Source organism: Mobula hypostoma, chromosome 14 (genome assembly GCF_963921235.1).
Source record: "Mobula hypostoma chromosome 14, sMobHyp1.1, whole genome shotgun sequence".
Classification (NCBI taxonomy): Eukaryota; Metazoa; Chordata; class Chondrichthyes; order Myliobatiformes; family Myliobatidae; genus Mobula; species Mobula hypostoma.
In genome coordinates, this window is record NC_086110.1 from 60,919,525 (window position 1) to 60,944,913 (window position 25,389).

Genomic DNA, 25,389 nt, shown 5'->3' on the forward strand with positions numbered 1-25,389 from the left:
AACATTTAAGTGTCAACTGGGCTTATACTTAACTATGTCAATTACAACAATGTATTCCCAATAACTTCGTATCAATACTACGCCATGTTTACTATTATGAAACTAATAAAAAGATTGAAAAAGAAAAAGGAAGAATGTAAGGCAACCCTCACGATCTTAAGATATCCAAGAGAGTTTTACAGTGACTTCACTGAGTTTACAGAGGTAGGAAGCATTAACATCTCAATCAAAGTATATTTATTATCAAAGTATGTATGCAGTATACAACTCTGAGATTCATCTTCTCCAGACAGCCACAAAACAAAAAAAAAGGAACCGATTCAAAGATAAACATCAAACCCCCTCCCCCCACCGGCACAAAAACACAAAATCAGAAGAGTCCAATTGAACTACAGTCTAATCCACAAACTGAAGACCCTGATCTTTGCTACCATCCTCCAACAGCTTTGAGGGAGAGAGAAATTTGTTCACACCAATTAAATAAACAGTCAGACCTCTGCCAAGAAAGTCAACTGCATGACACTTCTTAAAGGATTACGTATTAAATTCAAAGGCACTTTGACAGGGTGGATAGCAAGCTGATGCTTCCAGTCACTGGTGTATCTAGAATCTGTGTTAAAATAAAGGACCACCCAAGAGTTGCAGAAGATGGGACACAACTATAAAATAAGGGGCAGGTCACTTAATTCCGAAAGCAGAACTTCCATCTTTCAAGGGGTAATGAATCTGTGGAATTCACTGGCCTGGTGAGTGGTGCACACCAAATCACTAGAGATGTAGGTAGATAGATAATTGAAAAATCAAGGAAAGGGGCAAACTGGCAGAGAAGGGGAGCTGAGGCTAGCAACCATGTTCATAGTGAATGGAGGGACCAGCTTGCGGGGCTGACAGGCCAACTCCTGCTGCTATTTTCTGGCGTACTTATGAGAAGAACTCGATAGATTTTTGGATGTTAAAGGAATGAAGTGACATGAGGCTGGTGCAGAAAGGCGATGCTGAGGTAAATGATTAGCAAAGATCTCATTGAGCTGCGGAGCTGGAAGGAAGGGATGAACAGCCTATTGCTGCTTCTACTTCAGTTTTCAGTAACCCTCCAATTTTATCGAGTAGTTTAATCCTTGAACCAAAATGTGCTGAAACATTACTGCACACTCACCTGGGAATCTTTCTGGAAAGAGAGCCCTTTGGGGGCTGTTTGACCCAGGGGTGCGGCTATATTTGAGTCCACATAGAAGAGTTTCGGGAGATAGCTAGTCCTTTTGCAAAAAAACAGGAAAATAAAGAGCACAAGTTAAGCCAATGAAAACAAGATAAAACTAACCATTAAAAGAAATGTGGGCAGCTGTCTCAAGACAGGAAATAACTTTTGCCAAACTTCCATCATGGCCAAGCACTAACAGCTGAGGGAACATACAATCAAAGTCTACTTTATTTGGTATCTCCTGTACCTAATAAAGTGATTACTGCGTGTATGTCCGTGCTTTTCTGCTGCTGTAGCCCATCCACTTCAAGGTTCAACATGTTGTGAGTTCAGAGATACTCTGCTGCACACCACTCTTGTAACACCTGGTTATTTGAGTTTCTGTTGCCTTCCTGTCAGCTTGAACCAGTCTGGCCATTCTCCTCTGACCTCTCTCATTAACAAGGTGTTTTCACCAACAGAACTGCTGCTCACCACTCTCTGTAAACTCTAGAAACTGCTGTGTGTGAAAATGCCAGGAGATTAGCAGATTCTGAGATAATCAAACCACCCTGTCTGGCACCAACAATTATTCCACATTCAAAGTCGTTTAAATCAAATTTCTTCCCCATTCTGATATTTGGCCTAAATAACAACAGAACCTCTTGACCATGTCTGCATTGTTTTTTGCATTGCGTTCCTGCCACATGATTGGCCGATTACATATTTGCATTAACCATATATAACAATTACAGCACGGAAACAGGCCATCTCGGCCCTTCTAGTCCGTGCTGAACTCTTACTCTCACCTAGTCCCACCAAACTGCACTCAACCCATAACCCTCCATTCCTTTCCTGTTAACAAATAGGAGTACAGGTGAATCTCGTATCATTGCAAATAATAGACAGGTTTCTCACCAGGAAATTTGTGGAAAAATACATGAAGCTAATTCTTATATCTAGGAAATTGAAGTCCTTAGGTGCTACCTCTGGATAGGCACTGGGCGATACAGAGTTAAAACACTGCTCTGGAATCATCCAATTTATTGTTAAATTTTACCTCTGAAGCAGGTGCTGCCAGAAATTCTGGAATAGCTGACATTGGCAAAGGGAAAGACCATGACACAGAGATCACCAGATCTTGTGAGCATTGCTAAGACCTCAACGGTGGAGCTGGGGGAAGATGATGACACATCACAACGGCAGTGAAGGTAGAGGGAAGCTACAACAGTGAGGGTCCCTCGTCCTCTTGCAAGTCTTACCACTGGATCCTGACTCCGATCTGTCAGGAACTGTGTGTTGTCTGCCCATGCATCAACCTCAGTCAAAGAACACTGAGGCTGTCTACAAGAAGGGTCAGAGCCGTCTCTATTTCCTGAGGAGACTGAGGTCCTTTAACATCTGCTGGACGATGCTGAGGATGTTCTACGAGTCTGTGGCGATCATGTTTGCTGTTCTGTGCTGGGGCAGCAGGCTGAGGGTAGCAGACACCAACAGAATCAACAAACTTATTCATAAGGCCAGTGATGTTGTGGGGTTGGAACTGGACTCTCTGACGGTGGTGTCTGAAAAGAGGATGCTGTCCAAGTTGCATGCCATCTTGGGCAATGTCTTCCATCCACTACAAAATGGACTGGTTGGGCACAGGAGTATATTCAGCCAGAGACTCATTCCACCGAGATGCAACACCGAGCGTCATAGGAAGTCATTCCTGCCTGTGGCCATCAAACTTTACAACTCCTCCCTTGGAGGGTCAGACACCCTGAGCCAATAGGCTGGTCCTGGACTTTTCTTGGCATAATTTACATATTACTATTAATTATTTATGGTTTTATTACTATTTAATTACTTATGGTGCAACTGTAATGAAAACCAATTTCCCCCGGGATCAATGAAGTATGACTATGACTATGATAAACAAATCACGCACAGGCGTTCCCCATTAGGGGAGAGCATCATATTCGCCTCAAGTGGACATCATTCATCAGGATGACACATGGTAAAAACAGATTACCACTTCCGTGTATTATTACTCTCAGGATTTTACATGAAGAATATTATTTAAAAGATTCCAAAGGCATCTGTGTTGTTCTGCAATAAAATTTTCTGTAAAGTCTGCATTCTAAAATAACTACAGGATTCAGCAGCAAACATATGCATTTATTTGATGCCTTTGTGTTCTTCTGGGCAGTGTCTTTACAAGATGGGTGACCTCATCCATTATCAAGAGATTGTCTGCCTGGCATCAGTGGTCACATGACCTGCACTTGTGATATGCTGCAACTGTTCATACAACCATCCACCACCTGCTCCCATGGCTACACGTGACCCTGACTGGGGGCGCTAAACAAGTCCTACACCTTGCCCAAGTGCCACCCGCAGGCTAGCAGAGGGAAGGATGCCTTCCACCTCATTTGGTAGAGACGTACCTCCACCCCGCCACCCTTTCAATGCACTAATGCATCTTAAATCAAACTGACATTTTACGAACATATTTAAGTGACTCATTTTCAACCCACTGAATTTTAAAATACATACTACAGAATAATGAACCAAACAAAATTTAGATTTTGGAATCAGAGCTGATTGAAGACAATGCTAATGATTTAGTAAACCGGTAAAAGCTCGGTACCTCTTGACACAGAAATGCAGAACATTTTTAGACTTAGAAACACGCACAAAATGCTGGAGAAACTCAGCAGATCAGGCAACATCTATGGAAAGGAACAGTCAGTCGATTTTAGGGCCAAGACCCTTCACCAGGACTGGAAAGGAAGGGGCAAGAAACCAGAATATGGTGGTGGGGTGGAGGGAGGGAGTGAAGGCAGTACAAGTTGGAAGGTGATAGGTGAAACCAGATGAAGTGGAAGGTAGGGGAAGGGGGCAGGGAGGAGGGATGAAGTGAGAGATGATAGGTGGAAAATATAAAGGCTGAAGAAGAAGGAATCTGATTGGAGATTAGAGTGGAACATAGGAGAAAGGGAAGGAGGAAGGGCACCAGAGGGAGGTGATAGGCAAGTGAACGTGTATGAGGGGAAAGAGGATGGGGAACGGAAAAGGAGCAACTAGGGAGGAAGAATAGTGCTGGAATTTGGAGAAATTGATACTCATGCTAGCAGATTGGAGGCTACCCAAACGGAATATGAAGTATTACTCCTCCAATTTGACTTTATTGGACTTTTTTTCTCAGCAAAACACTTTGTAAGCACTTCTGTTCTCATCTGCTCTTTGATTTATTAAGGATAAAGAGGACACTGTTTTAAGGTGCTTGGAAGTAGGTACAGAGATGTCAGAGGTAATTGTTTGACACAAAGAGTGGTGAGTACGTGGATTGGGTTGCCGGTGACGGTGACGGTGATGGAGGTGGATACGATAGGGTCTTTTAAGAGACTCCTGGACAAGTACATGGAGCTCAGAAAAATACAGGGCTATAGATAACCCTGGGTAGTTTCTAAGGTAAGGACATGTTCCGCACAGCATTGTGGGCTGAAGGGCCTGTATTGTGCTTTAGGTTTTCTATGTTCCTATGATACTTTTGTGGAGGGTGCAAAACGTTGCTTGCTGTTTAAGAAAGGGGATCATTAGATATACTTAAAAGTGGAGGTTGGTAGATTATTGATTAGTAAGAGCATCAAAGGTTCTGGAGGGAAGGCAGAAGAATGGGTTTGAGAGGCATAATGAATTAGCCATTATGGTGGAGCAGACTCAATGAGCCGAACGGCCTACTTCTGCTCCTATGTCTTATAGTCTAACCGGAGGCAATTTCCAGATTTTTAGATTTAAGCTGCTGTCACTTGGTGGTGTAAAAATGGCAAAGATTGACAATTCTTCAGTTATTATAATCACACTATAGGCACCTTCTAGGTAAGACATGTTTACAGTTTCAGCCTGGGTCAGCCACTGTGTGTGAGGTTGATTGTACAGCAGTCATTCACCTTTCAAGCTGACAGTGCAAGTGCACCAACTCTTCCTGGGCACCCAGCTCCAGCTGTGTTGCTATAGAGAAATGCACATTTTAAAGCACTTTTCAAAGGGGAGAACTCGGTTTTGAACTCTGGTCAGTTGGTGATAACCAACCTTATCTAGTGCAACATGGCTCTCTGTCCTGATCACTATCTCATGATTCACCCCAGCTTTCAGCTGCTACAATGCCACCCTCTGCAGAATGAAAGGAAGTCTAGCTCACAACAGCATGGTGCCTTGTCAAGAGACCCAACAAGACTATTTATCTTGTAATGTAATCAGACTAGCCCAGATTGCAATAGCTGCTGGATGAAAACTCTTAACATGTTTAAACAGCTTCCTCAAGAACATGCATTGTTCGTTCCTCAATCAGCATTTAAACCTATAATTGTGGGGGGGAGGGGGGGGAAATTCCACCCTCCAAGTCTGTGCACTTGCATTGGTGACAAGTTCTCTCACTGGCAATTTTTCTTCAATGACTCTGGGTTGCCAATACAAACTACCTGGGGTAATCTTGACCACATCAGGCAATTGTGTATAGCCAGCAATAACTTGTCATCTAACAGTGAAACAACCTTTCTTTGACCAGGACAGATAGACAATACTGTGCAAAAGTCTTAAGCACGTACTGTATATACAGTTGGGGTGCACAGTATTTCTTTTTTTTTAGCAGTTGGATACATATGAAAGTCTTGCTTGGCCATTTCAGAGGACATTTAAGAGTCAACCACACTGCTGTGGGTCTGGAGTCACATATAGGCCAGACCAGGTAAGGACAGCAGGATTCCTCCCTTAAAGACCGTCGTAATTTTATGTATTGCACTGTAATGCTGCTGCTGCTGCAAAAAATTCATGACGTACATGAGTGATGATTACGCAGCGAGTGTGAGTGCATAGAATGGGCTGCTGGCGACGGTGGTAGAAGCAGATACGATAAGAGACTCCTGGAGAGTTATATGGATCTCAGAAGAATAGAGGGCTATGGGTAACCCCAGGTAATTTCTAAGGTAAGGATATGTTCAGCACAGCTTTGTGGGCTGAAAGGCCTGTATTGTGTTGTAAGTTTTCTATATTTCTGTGATAAATCTGATTCTGATATGGGTCTCTATTGTGGACTGAGAGTGGGAAGGGGGTAAGGAGAGGGGAATCATGGCTGGGAAAAAGGGAAAGGAGGGGAGGGAGTGGGAAGCAACAGAGAGACATTCTGTAATGATCAATAAACCAACTGTTTGGAAGCAAATGACCTTGTCTGGTGCCTCAGGGCTGGGTGTGTCTGCACCTGCGCCACCCTCTGTCCTTCTCTGCCACCTGTCCCACACCCCTCCCACAGCAACTCACCCTTGCCACTCCCAACATCATTTGCACCTGCCAGACTTACAAACTTGCTCTCTGCTCCACGTATACAAATAAAATACTGTTCAAAAGCCTTAGGCACCCTTGCTATATAGTTGTACCTTGTCCTTGTCATTGTACCTCAAGGATGCACTTTGATAAAACCAAAGAGTTGTGTCAGTTAACTTATCTGTAAAAGTATGTGGGTTCACAAGACTCCAACACCAGATGATTCATCCCCGGGAAATGCCAGATTATAGTCATATTTACAGGACAAGCCCCATTGCAGACATATCATTTAATTATCAACCTTCTGATCACCAGATGAGTATTTGCCATAGGAATCTGATTCAACAGGGTGGGAAAAAAAATCATCTTTCGGCTAAACACAAGTGAATGAACAGTTTGTCTCCAGTATTTAACCACAGAAAGAGAGGAGCCAGTAATGGTCTGGGCTCAAAGCCAAATATCTGTCAGTGGTATTAATGAGCAGAACGAGCGCAGCAGAAGTGGTGGATACAGGTCTGAAATTTCAAAAGCAATTTCTCATTGCTACTGTCAAGGAGGAGTTACAGAGGTCTGAAAGCGCGCACTCAATGATTCAGGAACAGCTTCTACCCCTCTGCCATCTGATTTCTGAATGGACATTGAACCCATGAACACTACCTCACTACTTTTTATTTCTATTTTTGCACCACTTATTGTAATTCACATTTTTCTCTATTATTATGTATTGTATTGTATTGCTGCTACAAAGATGACAAATTTCAGGACATATGCTGGAGATATTAAACTTGATTCTAAGATACATGGTTTAGGAGGGCTACGGTCTGGGTGCCGGTCAATTGGACTCGGACTAGGGGTTCCTAGCCTGGGTCCGTGGCCCCCACAGTTAAGGCTAGGGGTCCATGGCTTAAAAAGAATTGGGAAGCCCTGGACTAGGCAGATTAATAGTTTGGCATTGACTAGATGGGCTGAAGGGTCTGCTTCTGTGCTATAGTACTTTATATATAATGGATATATATATAATGTGTGTGTGTATATATATATAATGGATGAGGATTTTCAGTTGAAGACAAGGTAAGGCTTTACAGTCGATACAGAGAATTCTAACATATTAGCAGAACGCTACTGTAGCCCGGGGCTTCAAGTGTTCGGAGTTTGATTCCGACGGCATCTGTAAGGAGACTGTATAGCCTTCCCGTAGAATGCATGGGTTTTCTCCGGGTGCTCTGGTTTTCTCCCACAGTCCAAAGTCGCACCGGTCGGTAGATTAATTGGTCTTTGTAAATTGTCCCATGCTTGGGCTAGGGCTAAATCAGGGATTGCTCATAGACTTGGAAGGGCTTATTCTGTGCTGTTTCTCTAAATAAACAAACATTCCATCCTTTGAGTAAAGAAATTCCTCCTCACAACTGTCCTAAATGGCCAACCCTTAAATGGAGACTAATCTCCCTTGCTGTAGACTCACTGGTCAAAGGAAACAGCCACTTTGTATCTATATTGATAAACCCTCTCAAAATCTTTCATGTGGCTGGGAAGTCATGTTCTCAGTATTATTTATTTATTTACTTACATTCATTACTACTATTATTTGCTTTTTTGCATTTGCACAGTTTGGCTCCTGCACATTGCTTGCTTGTCACTCTTCGCTAATGTGTTGTTTCTCACCCATTCTGTTGAATTTCTTTGTTCTTCTGTGAACGCGTGCAGGGAAATGAATCTTGGGATGGTACATGTTGACATAGAGGGTAACTGGTTAAGAATTTACTTTGAAGAACGCATCTCGTTCTTCGCCGCCCCTTTATTAGACAACCCTAATCAATTGCTCCTCATAGGTATTACACTCACGTGGCAGGTATGCTTCGGTACAGAACGAGGGCCTCACCACTGACCAAGCCAGTCACATCAAGCACCACCAGGTTAGTGAGAAGCTGGCATGCTGTCTGGTTACTGTATCGCACATTCTGGAAACAAAAGATAAGTCTTTTAAAGTTGTTTCCTTGCCCTGCTGAGGGAGAGCATTTGGCCTTCTTTGGATGCGGAGGGTACACTCAAAACCAAACCAGTACTGAGCCCCGAGTGTGACAGACATCCTGACACCAGCTCAAATCTTCACTCAGCATCAGCTTATAGTAATCAGACCCTGTTGTTTCTAAATGAGTAAAAGAGAAGTTATGATTTAAAAATAAATTCTGACAACAATCCAGAAACATCAGTTGTTCAATACTGCAGACTGAATAAATGTTAACCACTCACAGGAAGTGCTGTGGGTTGAGTTCAAAGGTCATTCATCGGACAGTGCTGAGCTCATCTCAGTTTGCAACTTTGCATGATTACATTTTCTGAATTAGGGCTCGGCATTCTGGGGCAGCAATTGAAATTATTCTTTTAAAACTAAAATGAGCTAAATTGATATCTTCTTTCTCCCTCAGCCCTGAACTTTGACTGACAATTCAATATGCAATCTCCTCATCCAGATAAAATGTTCCTGACCATTAGGATTTTCTGAATCTGGGCCAGCTAACATTACACAAGCTTAGTAAACAGTAAATGTTTGCACCAGACAGGCTTGTCATGATAGCAAGGCGTTCAGACAGGTAAAGAGTACCTCAACTCTGTGGCCCAAGAAAGGTTTGGGCTGGAGTCATATGCAGTGTTGTGCAATGATTGCACTCCCTCAATTTGAAGGAAAACACCCACCTCTTCCTTTCTCCTAGTTCCTCAACCAACCCCCAATTAAAGATGCCAACAGCCTGTCTGTTAGGTCAATGCAACACAGTTACACTGACATTGAGAACAGAGGACACTGCAGCAAGGAGTAGATCTTTGGCTCAAATGTCAGTGCTGGCCATAATGCTGATCCAAACTAATCCCATCTGCATGCACATGATCTATGTCGCTCCATTTCCTGCTTGCTCATATCTGCCTAACTGCTTGTGAAACGTCGTTACCGTATCTGGTTCTATCACTTCCCCGGCAGTACATTCCAGATACTTACCACGCCTTGTGTATACCTCATAGACCTTTAAACTTTCCCCCTCTCATCTTAAAGCCACATCCTCGAGTATTTGACATTTCCACCATGGAAAAAAGCTTCTATTATGACTCTCATAATTTTATCAGTTCTCATACATTGCTGCATTATTGCTATTTGTCTGACTGAAGTTCCTCCATCCGCTGCCGGCAGCCATTTTACATATTTAGATTCTCCATGACCTGATTAATTCTGTTACCTTTTTATTTCAACTACTCTTTCTGTCAAGCCAGATTGCTCTTGCTCTACGGACAAGCACAACAGCAAGGGTTTTATTGCAGAAAATTTGACTAAGCAGTTTTACACAAAATTCACAGAAATTTTTTGACCACTAGAGAGTAAAGTCATGGGAAGTATTTCAGATTCAAGTTCTCTCAATTGTTTTAAAAAACCTCAGTGGTCTGGAGTACATCACAGAATCACTTTCATTTTATTGATTGATTGATTGATCTATTGGGGTAAGGCCAGAATAGGTCCTTCCAACCTTTTAAGCTGTACTGACCAGCAACTGCTGATTTAACCAAACCTAATCATGGGACAATTTACAATGATCAGTTAACTGACCACTATGTCTTTGGACTGAGGGAGGAAACCAGAGCACCCGGAGGAAACTCACATGGTCACGGGGAGAGTTTACAAACTCCTGACAGACAGCGGCAGGAAATGAACCGGAGTCGCTGGTGCTGTAAAGACAACGTGCTGCCCAAATAATTTTATAATCCTTTCTAGAGTTCTCAGGTCTCTGAAATTTAAATAATCTCCCTCAAAAGCTAATGGACAAGTCAGCATTTTTGAACTATACTCCTAAACTGTGGAATTTAATACCTAAAACTATGAGGGATGCAGACTTAGTTGACACTTTTAAATGCCAGCTCAAAACCTGTTTATTTAACCCTGCTTTTAATTGACATTATTGTGTCTTTTGTTTTCATGTTTACATTTTATCTTATTATAAAACACTTTGAATTACATCTGAAGGGTCTCGGCCCAAAATGTCGACTATCTATTCATTTCCATGATGCTGCCTGGCTTGCTGAGTTTCTCCAGCATCTTGTGTGCGCCGCTTTGGATTTCCAGCATCTGTAGAATTTCTTGTGCTTGTGATTTGAACTACATTGTTGGAAAGAAAAGTGCTCTCTAAATAAGTTATTATTGCAATTAAGTGACACTGCATTTCTAGAACAATGTCATGGGCTCTTTCTCACAGTTGCCTTACGTTTGAAGTCCACTGATACACTGCACATGACTCAGTGACAATGAACATAATAATAAACCTGTATCTCCATGCAACCTATTTCTGTGATAAGGCATCGAGATTCTATGACTGCACTGATACTTGGCTATCGGAGTCAATATCAAAGGGCATCTGGATAGTTTAAAATCATGCAAAACCCATGGAAATCTTCAAATATCCCGGACACTGGCGAAAGAAAAAAATTGTGTTGGGATTTACAACTGAATCCCAGTTTTGACCAGTAATCAAAGAGCAAAACCCCGCAGATGCCTCAAACTTGAAATAAAAAGAGATTTATTTACGTTTAGATAGGCAAGGACCAATTAGTGGGGGGGAGGGGGTGGGGTAGTCATGAATTATTTGGGACCAGAAAAGAGTTAATGTGGTGAGGACACCCAAAGTGTCACAGGTATAAGTGGGAAGGAACTTTAATGATTATAGAACACTGATGTGTCCTGAAATAGTGAAAGATATCAGGGCAAAGCTTTTTTTAAATTTTTATGTTATTCATATATATAAAAACAGATTTATATATTATATAGAATAATTTTTTTTATATATGATGGGATTTGGGATGTTTTCAGCTGATATCAAGGGCACTTACATACCAACTTCAGAAAGAAACCTCAGTCAGGGATAATAAATTTTAAGCCAGGGCTTATAAAGAAAAGAGGGGAAGGTCCATCCGTCTTTATTACAGCAGGATTTGAGTACAAGAACAAAAACATATTAGTGTAATTATAAAAGACTTTGGCGAGACTTCAGTTGGAGTATTACATACAATTTTCATCTCCCTTAATCTTTCCCCACAGAGAGCACAGCAAAAGTTCTCCTGACTATTTTGCGAAGGGAAGCAGCCAGTTGGCAGAGAAATGCAAGATGGAGTTTAATCCAGACAACTGTGAGCTGTTACACATCAGAAGTGTTCAGGGAAAGTACACAGTTAGTGGCAGAACCTTTAACAATGTTGGTGTACAAAGGGTCTTGGGGGTCCCAGTGCCAGTTCCTGAAGGTTGCTGCACACACTGATAGGGTGGTAAAGATGTACAGCATGATGGCCTTTATTAATTGAGGCACCGAGTTCAAGAGCCAGGAGTTTATTTCACAGCTTTATAATGCTCTGGTTAGGCCACATCTGGATGTGGAGGCTTTGGAGAGGGTATAGAAGAGGTTTACCAGGATGCTGCCTAGATAAAGGGCATATGCTATTATGAAACTACGCTCGATTTCTCTGGAGTGACGGAGGCTGAGGAGAGTCCTGATAGAAGTTTATGAAAGTAGGAGAGGCAAAGAGAGACTAGACAGCTGGTACCTTTTTACCCTGAGGCTTGGATTTAAGGTGAGAGAGATGTGTGAGGCAAGTTCCTTCTTACAGAGAGGGGTGAGTGCCAAGAATGCCTTGCCAGGGGTGGTTATGGAGGCATGTATGATACAGGCGATCAACAGCCTCTTAGACACACGAACGTGCAGAGAATGGAGAGATAGGATCATGGTCAGGCAGAAGGTATAATTTATTTAGGTATCATGAGCTTAATTAGATCGACGTAACATCACGGGACAAAGGGCCTGTTCCTGTGCTTTACCATTTTTATGTTTCGTAAGAGAGAACAGATTTGGCCTCCGTTCCTTCGTATGAAGAAGAATTAACAGATGATAATCCTGTGGAGATGTTTCCCTTGGCTATGGTTCACAGTCATTAAATATGGTGTGGGCCATTGAAGTGAGATGAGGTGAAATTTCTTCAAAAACCGACAGTCAAGAAATATCTATAGATGCTGGAAGTCTGAAATAAACCAGAAATTGCTGAAAACAGTCAACAGTCAGTGTGTATGGAAAGAGAAACAAGAGTTAACCCACTCATTAACTGAGGGAGATCTGTACGTGTTTTAAGGATCAGAAACTGTCTTATAGCAGTGACCCCTGGACTTGTTTTCAAATTCCAGTTGTAATATCTACTGTAATTCAAGGGTCAAACCTCTCAGTCGCCAGAGAACCCCAAGAAATAAAACCAGTGTTAGAGGTCACCTATGTAATTAGCACTGGGTTACACTGAAGATAGCCTCGCTCCCACAAAATGGGCATCACAGTAGCATGGTGGTGAGCTAAAAACTATAGCACCAGCACTTGGCTTCAATTCCGCTGTTGACTGGAAGATGCTTATACGTTCTCTCCGTGACTGTGTGAATTTCCTCCAGGCGCTCTGCTTTCATCCCACGTTCCAAAGATGAACACTGAAATGTGGGAGGATCAATTAATCTACTAACCTACAGGTTAGACCATAAACCCACAAGACATACGAGCAGAATTAGGCCATTTGGTCCATCGAGACGGCTCCGCCATTCAATCATGGCTGAATCTCTTTTCCCCCTCCTCAGCCCGACCCCTTGGCTTTCTCCTCATAACCTTTGATGCAATGGCCAATTGAGACCATATCAATCTCTGCCTTAAATACACCACCCAACACCCTGGCCTCCACAGCAGCTGGTGGTAACAAATACTACCAATTTACCATGCTCTGGCTGAAGAAATTTCTCTGCATCTCTGATGCCCTCTATCCTGAGGCTGTGCCCTCTTGTCCTAGACTCTCCCACCATGGGAAACATCCTTACCACATCTACTCTGTCTAAGCCTTTCAACATCAGAAAGGTTTCAATGAGATCAACCTCTCATCCTTCTAAATTCCAATGAGTACAGGCCCACAGCCATCAAACGTTCCTCATAAGATAATCCTTTCATTCCCGGGATAATCCTTGTGAAACTCTTCTGAACCCACACCAATGGCAGGACATCTTTTCTTAGATAAGAAGCCCAAAACTGTTCACAATATTCAAGGTGAGGCCTCACCAGTGACTTATAAAGCCTCAGCATCACATCCTTGGTCTTATTTTCCAGACCTCGAAATGAATGCTAACATTGGACTTGTCTTCCTCACCATTGACTCAACCTGCAAGGTAACCTTTAGGGTGTTCTGCACAAGGTCTCCCAATTCCCTTTGCATCTCAGGTTTTTTGGATTTTCTCCATGTTTAGAAAATAGACTGCATGTTCATTTCTACTGCCAAAGTGCATAACCATGCATTTTCCAACATTGTATTTCACTGGCCACTTTCTTGCCCATTCTCCTAATCTGTCTGTCCTTCTGCAGCCTACCTATTTGCTCAACACTACCTGCCCCTCCACCAATCTTTGTATCATCTGAAAACTTGGCAACAAAGCCATCTATTCCATCATATAAATCATTGATAGGTTAGCTGGTTAATCCATCACATATGTGTAATTAGGAGATGTTGGCTCATTGCACTGAAAGGGCCTGTTACTGTGCTTATCTCTGAATGAAAACCAAGTTTGGAAGCTACAACTTACTGCACATGCCAGGTAGCTTGCTTGAAGGTGCATTTCATACCAAATGGAATCTGGAAATGGTGCAGAAGTGGCCTGAAAGACAGTATGATGAAACTCAAGATTGCTTCATAAATAATGCACAGTGTACAATGTAATTCCACCCCAACCCCATTTCCCTGGTCATGTTTAGTGCTATTGTATGGCAGTTCCTGAACTGTCTTGTCTTCTGTTACGTCCAAGAAACCATGTTCCATGCATATGTGAGCGGGGGAGAGAGAACGAACAGTGCAGGCTGTCCAATTAAAGTTGGGGAGCTTCTCATAAGATTCAGCCCATCCAGTCTGCTCTGCCATTCAATCATGACTGACCCGTTTTCCTGCCTTCTCGCCATAACCTTTCACCTAATCAAGAATCTATCGATCTCTGCCTTAAATACACCCAATAACTTGGCCTCCACTGCCCTCTGTGGTGACAAATTCCACAGATTTACCATGTTTTAGACGAAGAAATTCCTCCTCACCTCAGCTTTATTATGAGGCTGTGCCCTCAGATCCTAGGCTCTCCTACTAATGTAAATATCCTCTCCACATCCACTCTGTCCAGGGCTTTCAGTATCGGATAAGTTTCAATGAGATTCCCCTTCCCCTTCCAACCTTCTGAATTCTATCAGGTACAGGCCTACAGCCATCGAACACTCTTCAAATGCTAACCTTTTCAATCCAAAGATCAGAACATAAGACATAGAATCAGAATTTAGCCATTCAGCCCATCAAGTCTGTTCCACAATTTGATCATGCCTGAATTATTATCCCTCTCAACCCCATTCTCCTGCCTTCTCCTCATAACCTTCAATACTCTTACTAACAAGAACCTATCAACCTCGACTTTAAATATGGTTAATTGGGCTATCAATTTATAAGGACGGCTACTTATTTGGGACAACTCTTAAAGAACAAAAACAAATTAAGAGATTCCCTTTGTTTATTTGGGACACTATCCTGCTTAACTGGGACAGGAGACTGTTGCCGAACAGTTTCTAACTAGTATCAGTCACATGTAGTTGTGTGGCCATTAGCGTGCTTAGAGTAAACAGTTTTTAAATGTCATCAGTTGCATAGGGTTGTATTCAAAAAGCAGTGATTTTTGTCACTGATAGTTGGTGAGAAATAAGCAGTAAGACAATTCAGAACTGTTTGGCCCACTGCAGTTTCAAGCATTCAGGCTTGGAGATGCGAGAACAGTTGGGGGTGAAGATCAATCAATTTCACTGCTTCAACAACTACTTCGTATGATCTACAAAGAATTTGAAAGTATCGACAGTCATCTTGAATGTTACAATGAAACTGAAGATTTGGAGGATGCAACTGTTGAAAGCATTGTTTGAAGGCAGTGTGTTGGTCAGGGCGTGACACACAAGAACAGCATTCAACAGTTATAAAGATTAAATTATATAAAAATAAATTTAGAGGTTAAGGATATGGAAAAAATGTGCATAAACACACAAATACCAACATGTCTTTACAAAATAGTTTTTAAAATAGTTTAAGGTGGTTGCAATGCAGTGACAGGAGTAATAGAAGGGATGGGGTTGGCCTTACTAGAATGGTTGATCAGATTAGCTGCCTGAGGGAAGAATCTTTTTAAATGGTGTGAAGATAGTGACAGGGGAGGTACCAGAGGATTGGAGGATGGGCAATGCAGTTCTGCTGCTCTCAACATAAACTAGGAAATTATAGGCTGGTGAGCCTGACATCAGTTGTGGGAAAGTTATTGGAAGATATTCTAAGGGACCGGATTTATAAGTATTTGGATAGACATGGACTGATTAAGGATAGTCAACATAGCTTCATGCATGGGGTAGGTCATATCTAACCAATCTTATAGATTTTTTCAAGGAAGTTACCAGGAAAGTGAATGAAGGCAAGGCAGTGGATGTTGTCTACATGGAAGGCATTTGACGAAGTCCTGTATGGGAGGCTGGTAAAGAAGATTCAGTTGCTAGGCATTCAGGATGAGGTAGTAAATTGGATTAGATATTGGCTTTGTGGGAGAAGCCAGGGAGTGGAAGTAGGTGGTTGATTCTCTGACTAGAGGCCTGTGACAGTGGTGTGCCTTAGGGATCAGTGCTGGGTCCTTTGTTGTTTGGATAATAATGAGGTTAACAGAATCAGCAAATTTGCAGCTGACACTGAGATTGGGGGTATAGTGGACAGTGAGGGAGGTTACCACGGCTTGCAGAGGGATCTGCACCAGCTGGAAAATTGGCAGATGGAATTCAATGCAGACAAGTGCAAGGTGTTGCACTTCAGTAGGACCAGCCAGGGTAGGTCTCACACAGTGAACGTAAAGGCACTGAGGAGTCTGGTAGGACAAGGGGATCTGGGAATACAGATACATAATTTGTTGAAAGTGGCGTCACAGGTAGACAGAGTCGTAAAGAAAGCTTTTGGCACATTGGCCTTCATAAGTCAAGGTAATGAGGACAGGAGACGGGAAGTAATGTTGAAGTTGTATAAGATGTTGGTGAGGCCAAATTTGGAGTATTGTGCACAGTTTTGGTCACCCACCTACAGGAAAGATGTCAACAAATTTGACAGAGTATAGAGAAAATTTGCAAGGATGTTGCCGTGTCTGAAGAACCTGAGTTAAAAGGAAAGATTGAATAGGTTCAGACTGCATTCTTTAGAACACAGAAGATTGAGAGGAGATTTGGTAGAGGCATACAGAATTATGCAGCCTTTCTCCACTGAGGTTGGGTGGGACTACAAGTAGTGGTCATGGGTTAAGGGTGAACGGTGAGGTTTAAGGAGAACATGAGGGGAAACTTCTTCACTCAGAGTGTTGTGAAAGTGTGCAATGAGTAGCCAGCACATGGTGTGGAGTTCAATTTTAACATTTAAGAGAAATTTGGATAGATACATGGATAGCGGGGGTATGGAGGGCTATGATCCCAGTGCAGGTCGATGGAAGTAGGCAGTTTAAATGGTTTTGGTATGGACTAGATGGGGTGAAGGGCCTATTTCTGTGCTGTACTTCTCTATGACTCTAAGTGTTTATTTTAATAGCCCTATATTGCTTTACAGAAGGGAGATTTTAGAAAAGAGTGGTAGTATCTACAATGATTTTTCCTGCCCGCTTCTTTGTCCTGGACAAATAAAAGTCCTGCAATAACGGTAGACTGCAGCCAATTAACTTTTCTGCTGACTTGACAATTTGCTGTAGTTCTCATATGCTGTGAGAGGATGCTGCACTAAATCAGACAGTAATGGCTGATGTAAAGATGCTCTCTATGATAGTAGTATAGAATTGCACCAGTATGTTCCAGGGGAGATGGAATTTGACCAACTGCTGCAAGAAATACAACTGCCCCAGCCTATCGTCATGGTTAATTACAATGTTGTTGTCCTCCTCCTCCTATCCAAAATTGAGCTTCACTCCAGTGCAAGCAACCTGTAACCCATGAACGTCCTCAAAACTGAAGCAGCACAGCTCAGCAGGATCTGAATGGGCTCCTTCCTCTTGGATTGGATGGTACAGTTTTACACTGAGCATGTACATGACTGCAGTGTACCAGAATCCCAACCCCTAGTGTTCAAACCCAGCCGTGGCATAAAGCCCCAACGGCCATTTCAAAGAGTTTGGATCTCCACTGCAACAACTCCTCTCCACAGCAACAGGGCAGCCCGGTAATACATTCCTCTGGGAAGAGCAGAGGCAGGCAGGCTCAATGAATTCAAACCATCACTAGTTGATATTAGCACAGCACTCCCCCAGTTGTCAAGAAAACGGCTGCAGTGGAGGGGACATGACTACAAAAGCCACTAGGGTCTGTAGGAACTAGAAGATGAAATGATTCTTCCAATATTAGAAATGGATGTAACTCAAATTTCAACTGAGTCGATAAAGGAATAGGAACAGGACCCGCAATTCTGCTCATGCCTTTAATACAAGGGTAGAGCATCTACAAACGTATATAAAATGCCAGGAGTTCCTCGAACTCTGAGTCCTCATCCTTAAATCCTTTAATCCCCAGAGTGACCAAAAATTAATTTGCGTTACCCTTGAACAAACTGAGTGACTGAGCTTACACAGTTTACCGTGGATTACAGGTGACAAATCGGCAAAGTAATGTGAACAATATGGACATGTTTAGAAGTTGCCTTGTCCCCAGTGAGACAGAATAAAAGCTTACCGGCATTCTTGTGTTTTCAAAGCAAAGTCCTCCTCTCTGAAATGAGAATCACAGAATACTGCAACGTTATAAACTCGTAAGAGATTATTCCAACTGTTCAGCAGCAGCTTATCCTATGCGCAAAGACACAGATTATCTGGAATGTTCTCACCCAGCTTTTAGACTCTCACCACTCCCACCCAGAACCTGTAGGCCCAAAAGAAGGTGAAGGGAAATTAAAAATGTTCCCAGCCGGTGCCTCAGATTTAAGTGAAAATCAGAAGAAAACTGCAGATGCTGAAATTCTGAAACAAAATGCTGGAAATACTCATCAGGACAGGCACATCTCTGGGAAAAGAAATAAGGCTTCAGATAGAAGATCCTTTGTCATTCACCAGAAAGCCTTGCCCCATGACCCTCATCTTAACAAGCTGTCTCCTTCCCAATTCTGACAAAGAAATGTTAACTCTTGTTTCTCTCCCATCAGATGTTCCCTCACCTGCCAAGTATTGAAATTAAACTGGTAATTCATTTTTGTCATATATACCAGGGTACCATGAAAAACTTCCATGCCATCCCTACAGATCATCTCATCATGTCAGTCCATTAGCAAAAGACAGAGAGATCAGGAAAGGGGAGGAAGGTGTTGGAAATGGACCAGGTAAATTTGAGGGTAGGGTGGAAGTTGGAGGCAAAGTTGAGGAGTTCACCATGGATGAGAGAAGCAGCACCAATGCAGTTATCAGTGTAGCATAGGATCTGTTTCTATCTCTGGAGACAGTTTATCCACTGATACCTTTTATAAACCCACTCATTCTCACTGCTACCTGGACTATACCTCTTCCCACCTTGTCACTTGTAAAAATGACACCCCCTTCTCTACCACGTATGCTATCAGGATGAGGCTTTTCATTCCACAACTAATGAGATCTCCTCCCTCTTCAAAGAAAGGGGCTTTCCCTCCTCCACCATCAACACTGCCCTTACCCGCTTCTCTTCTATTTTGCGTTTGTCTGCCCTCACCGCATCCTCCCGCCACCCCACCATCTTCCACATCCAGCACATAATTCTCCGTAACTTCCGCCATCTCCAGTGGAATCCCACCACCAAGCACATCTTCCCCTCCCCTCAACTTTCTGCTTTCCACAGAGATCGTTCCCTACACGACTCCCTGTTAGGGTCATCTACTGTATCTGGTGCTCCCAGTGTGGCTTCCTGTATATCAGTAAGACCCAACATAGATTGGGAGATTGCTTCGTCAAGTCAGAAAAAGCAGGGTTTCCTGGTCACCACCCATTTCAATTCTACTTTCCATTCTCAATCTGACATGTCAGTCCATGGCCTCCTCCACTGTTGTGATGAGACCATGCTCAGGTTAGAGGAGCAACACCTTATTTTCCATCTGGGTAGCACTCCAACCTGATAGCATGAACATCAAATACTTGAACTTCTAGTAATTGCCCCCCCCCACCCACCATTCCCAGTCCTGTTTCCATCTCTCACCTTACCTGCTTACCTTCCCATCACCTCCCTCTGGTGCTCCTCCCCTTCCCTTTCTTCCATGGTCTTCCACCCTCTCCTATCAGATTCTCCCTTCTCCAAGCCTTTATCTCTTTCACCAATCAACTTCCCAGCTCAGCCACCACCGCCCCCCTCCGGGTTTCACCAATCACTAACCACCTGGCACTTCTTCCTCTCCTCCCCCCCACTTTCTTTGAATTCTCAACTTTCTTTCTAGTTCTGACAAAGGGTCTCGGCCTGAAATATCAACTGTTTACTCTTTTCCATTGATGTTCCCCGGCCTGCTGAGTTCCTCTGGCGTTTTGTACGTGTTGCTTTGGATTTCCAGCATCTGCAGATTTTCTTGTGTTCATAATCAGGTAGATTGTGAGCTCAACTTTATCTTATCTTAGTGAGGTATAGTTCAATAGTTTTATAAAAATGAGATTGTCAGCCTTTTCTATATTTATCTCATGATTCAGTATCTTTTTTATTCATCCACGAGAGGCTTACCGCCTATCTCTTTTGGTCCTCAAGGACATTCTGGGTCTCTATGGTTTGTGTACTGAAGGTCTTCCCATTACCAGTGGAGAAGTAGCTTCAGGATTTACAGCCAGTAGTGAGAAGGGAAAATAATGTATTTCTTAGTCAAAATGGTGCATGGAATGCAGGATAAAATAGAACACTGTATAGGCCCTTTGGCCCGCGATCTTGTGCTGCCCCAAATAAACCTGTATCATGATCAAACCTAACCCTTTCCTCCTAAACTGTTCATAGCTTGCCATTTTCTTACATCCATGATCCTATTTGAGCAGTTCTTAAAAGCCCCTAACACATCGACCTCTATCACCACTCCCAGCAGTGCAAAACAGGACCTACCACCCTCTGTGTAAAAACCCTCTCTCAAACATCCCCCTACATTCCCCCCACTCACCTTATATGGATGCGTCCTCTGGTATTGGCCATTGCTGTACTAGGAAAAATTACTGGCTGTCCACTCTATCTATACCTCTCATAATTGTATACACCTCCATCAAGTCACTTCTCCTCCATTCCTCCAAAGAGAAAAGCCATAACTTAACCAGGCTGCATCCTGCACCCTGCACCCTCTCTAAGGCTTCCACATCTTTCCTATAACAGACATCCCACCTCTCCCGAAAGTTCCGGGAGTCTCCCGCATATTAATAGTGGCTCCCTGACGCCCGCAAGTTATATAAAATGTCCCGGAAATCAATTTTTTTGAGAGAGAAAGCAAGCAAGCGCAAGAGTGAGAGAGAGAGAGAGAGAAAGCAAGTGAGAACAAGTGCGATAGACAGAACAAGAGAGACGAGAGAGACCATGAGAGAGAGAGCGCGAGAGCAACCACGAGAGAGAGTGACCGCAAGAGAGAGAGAGAGCGAGTGACCACGAGAGAGAGCGAGTGACCACGAGACAGAGAGCGCAAGCGCGCCATGGGAGAGTGTTCCAAAAAAAGAAAATATAAAACGTACATCACTCCAGACTACCCTAAAGTGTACCCCTGCCTAATAGGGATCAAAAATAATGACAGTGTTGCTCGCTGCACTGTTTGCAAAAGTGACTTTTCTATCGCCCATGGTGAGTTAAGACTGTAAGAGACATGTTGAGGTGAGTTTAACAGGTGTCATTCGTTCATTAGCATAGCTAACATTATTTAAACTAGCTGGCTAGCTGCTAAGGAGCTACTCTACTGCAGACATCCCACCTCTCCCGGAAGTTCCGGGACTCTCCCGGAAACTGATGGTGCGACCTCCCTGAAATGAGTTTTTGCAGGGTGGGATGTCTGCTATAATGAGGTGAGCAGAACAGAACACGATACTTCAAGTACCTTCCCAATCTGCTCCCACCTGTCTTGCACCATCCTCTCTTACAACTTTAAACACAGATGATGATGCAGGTTTAGAGCAAAGAACTCAGTTTTCAAGGTTAAAAGCAGAAAATACTGCAAACACTCATCAAGTCAGGCAGCATCTGTGGAGAGAGAAACAGAGTCAAGCTCTCAGGTCGAAAACATCTTGATATTTCACTGGAGACGCTCTCATCTAAACAACATGAACAGATCTGCCTGATGACCTGGTATGTAAAGACCTGTTGTTTTTCCACAGATGTTACCTGACCTGAGTATTTCTATTTTCATTCTCATTTCCAGCATCTACAGATTTATTTTTTGTTTCAAGTTGTAATTCCTGAGAGGTTTCAAGCACTCAGCAGAGTTCACCTGGGCCTGGGGATGTAACACTATCTACCTGAGCTCCTCCGGTGCACACCAGAACAGTGAATTGCTCACCAAGTTGTTAGGCGGACAAGTGCAGCTCTTGGTAGTCAAAATGAAAGTTTCCTGGCAGGGGACACACCTGGCAGAGAAAAAGGAAATATATTGATAACCAGGACTGATCCAAGGCATCTAGCAAACAACACAGGTAGACAAAGCAGATTAATTCACACAATATCCCCAAAACAGAACCAAGAGAAAAGTGTCAGATCCCACAGTTACCCTTGCACTTTTACTTCATGTTTACTTCATAAAGGGAAGAAGGGGTGGTTTAGAAATCCCTCAGTGGGTGACAGCCACATCGAGACCATTTTACTAACACACACAAAGTACCAAAGGAACTGAGCAGGTCAGGCAGCATCTATGGAAATAAACAAACAATTGATGTTTCCAAAAGAGGTAGGAGCAGAATTAGGCCATTCAGCCCATCGAGTCTGCACCACCATTTCATCATGGCTGATCCCGGATACCAATCAACCTGCCCTCTCACCATATCCCTTGATGTCCTGACCAATCAGGAATCCATCAACTTCCACTTTGAATATACCTACGGCTTGGCCTCCACCGCAGTCTGTGGCAGAGCATTCCACAGATTCACCACTCTTTGGCTAAAAAAAGTTCTCCTTATTTCTGTTCTAAAAGGTCGCCCCTCAGTTTTGAGGCTGTGCCTTCTAGTTCTGGATACCACCACCAGAGGAAACATCCCCTCCACATCCACCTTATCTGGTCCTTTCAACATTCAATAGGTTTCAAAAAGATCCCCCAGCATTCTTCTAAATTCCAGAATACAGATCTGGCAAACTGCCAAATGCTCCTCATATGTTAACTCCTTCATTCCTGGAATAATCCTTGTGAACCTCTTTTGAACTCTCTCCAATGACAACACATCCTTTCCGAGATAAGGGGCCCAAAACTGTTGACAATACTCCAAGTGCGGACTGACTAGGGTCTTATAAAGCTTCAGCATTGTCTCCTTGTTTTTATATTCTATTCCCCTTGAAATAAATGCCAACACTGCATTTTCCTTCTTTACCACAGACTCAACTTGTGAATTAACCTTTTAGGAGTCTTGTATGAGGACTCCTAAGTCTCTCTGCACCTCTGATGTTTTTCCTCCCCATTTAGATAATACTCTGAACTATCGTTCCTTTTACCAACATGCAACACAATTCCATCTGCCACTTTTTTGTCCATTCTACCAATTTATTTATGTCCTGCTGTAATCCTCAGCATTACCATCCTCTCTACTATCTTCAAGATTGCCACAAAGCCATCAAGTCCACTATCTAAATCACTGACAAGCAATATGAAAAGTAGTGGTCCCAATACTGACCCCTGAGGAACACCACTAGTCACAGGCAGCCAACCAGAAAAGGCCCCTTTATTCCCACTCACTGCCTCCTGCCTGTCAGCCATTGCTTTATCCATGCCAGTATCTTTCCTGTAACCCCGTAGGATTTTATCTTGTTAAGCAGTTTCATGTGAGGCACCTTATCAAATGCCTTCCATCTAAATGACTTCCACTGCCTCTCTTTTGTCCACCCTGCCTGTTACTTCCTCAAAGAATTCTAACAGATTTGTCAGACAAGATTTCCCTTCACAGAAACCATGCTAATTCTGACTTATTTTATCGTTAGTCTTCGAATACTCCGAAACCTCGTCCTTAATAATAGACTCCAACACTTCCCCAACCACTGAGGTTAGGCTAACTGGCCTATAATTTCCTCTCTTTTGTCTTCCTCCCTTCTTAAAGAGTGGAGTGACATTTGCAATCTTCCAGTCCTTCAGGATCATGCCAGAATCAAGTGATTCTTGAAAGATCACGACCAATGCATCTGTTATCTCTTCAGAAACCTCCTTCAGGACTCTGGGATGTAGTCCATCTGGTCCAGGTGACTTATCCACCTTAAGACCTTTGTAATAGCAATGGCACTCACTCCTGCTCCCTTACACTCACAGACCTCTGGCACACAGCTAGTGTCTTCCACAGTAAAGACTGAAGCAAAGTACTTATTAAGTTCACCTGCCACTTCTTTGTTCCCCCATTACTAACTCACCAGTACCATTTTCCAGTGGTCCACTGTCAACTCCCACCTCCCATTTATTCTTTATACAACTATAAAAAAACTTCTGATATCCTACTTTATATTATTGGCTTGTCTGCCCTCATATTTCATCTTTTTTCTTCTGAAAACTTTTTTAGTTGCCTTTTATTGGATTTTAAAAGCTTCCCAATCATCCAACTTCCCAATCACTTTTGCTACCTTATTTGCCCTTCCCTTGCTTTTATACAGTCCTTAACTTCCCTTGTCAGCCACAGTTGCCTAGCCCTGCCATCTGAGAACAACTTCTTCTGTGTGACATATCTATCCTGCGCCTTGTGAACCATTCCCAGAAACTTCAGACACCTCTGTTCTGCTGTCATCCCCAATGTATCCCCCTCCAATCCACCTAGGCAAGCTCCTCTCTCATACCTTTGCAATTCCCTTTATTCCATTGTGAAACTGATACATCTGACTTGTGCTTCTCCCTCTCAAACTGCAGTATGAACTCAATCATATTATGATCACTGCCTCCTAAGGGCTCCTTTACATTAAGCTGACTAATAAAATCTGGGTTATACACAACACCCAACCTAAGATAGCCTTTCCCCTAGTATGCGCAAGCACAAGCTGTTCAAAAAAGCCATCTCATAGGCATTCAACAAATTCCCTCTCTTGCGATCTGACACCAACCTGATTTTCCCAATTCCCTTGCATATTGAAGTCCCCCACTACAATTGTGACATTACTCTTTAATTACATGCCCTTTCCAGCTCCCTTTGCAACCTCAACCCCACATCTTGACTATTATTTGGAGGCCTATATATGATTCCCATAATGGTTTTTTTCACTTGCAATTTCTTAACTCTACCAACAAAGATTCAACATTCTCTGACCCTATGTCACCTCTTTCTAAAGATTTAATTCCATCTCTTACCAACGGAGCCACACCACCACCTATGCCTTCCTGCCTGTCCTTTTGATACCAAAGTATATCCCTTGGTGTTAAACTCCCAACTATGACCTTTTTTCAGCCACGACTCAGTGATGCCAACAACATCATACCAACCAATCTCTAATTGTGCCCCAAGTTCACCCAACTTATTCTGAATGCTACATGCATTTAAATACAGCACCTTCAGTCCTGCATTCTTCACCCTTCTGTGCTACAACTTAACTCTTTGCTTAGTCTGCAGTTGTACCCAATCACTGGTGTGTCCTCCTAACATTCATGATACACCCATCGTCTACTTGTAAACCTGCTGGCTCATCCTCAGCTCTATCATACTGATTCCCACC

The 25,389-nt window shown here is 42.9% G+C and overlaps 1 protein-coding gene across 2 annotated transcripts in view; it reads right to left on the reverse strand.

Annotated features, from left to right (window-relative positions):
• LOC134356319 (meckelin-like) overlaps window positions 1-25,389 on the reverse strand; it is a 173,835-nt gene that overhangs the window by 115,259 nt on the left and 33,187 nt on the right. For both annotated transcript variants that reach the window (XM_063067196.1, XM_063067195.1), the window contains exons 5-9: window positions 22,064-22,130; window positions 18,280-18,315; window positions 14,109-14,180; window positions 8,327-8,442; window positions 1,157-1,256 (exon numbers count right to left, since the gene is read on the reverse strand). In XM_063067196.1, coding sequence (XP_062923266.1) covers window positions 1,157-1,256; window positions 8,327-8,442; window positions 14,109-14,180; window positions 18,280-18,315; window positions 22,064-22,130 — 391 coding nt within the window. The remainder of the gene's footprint in view (window positions 1-1,156; window positions 1,257-8,326; window positions 8,443-14,108; window positions 14,181-18,279; window positions 18,316-22,063; window positions 22,131-25,389) is intronic.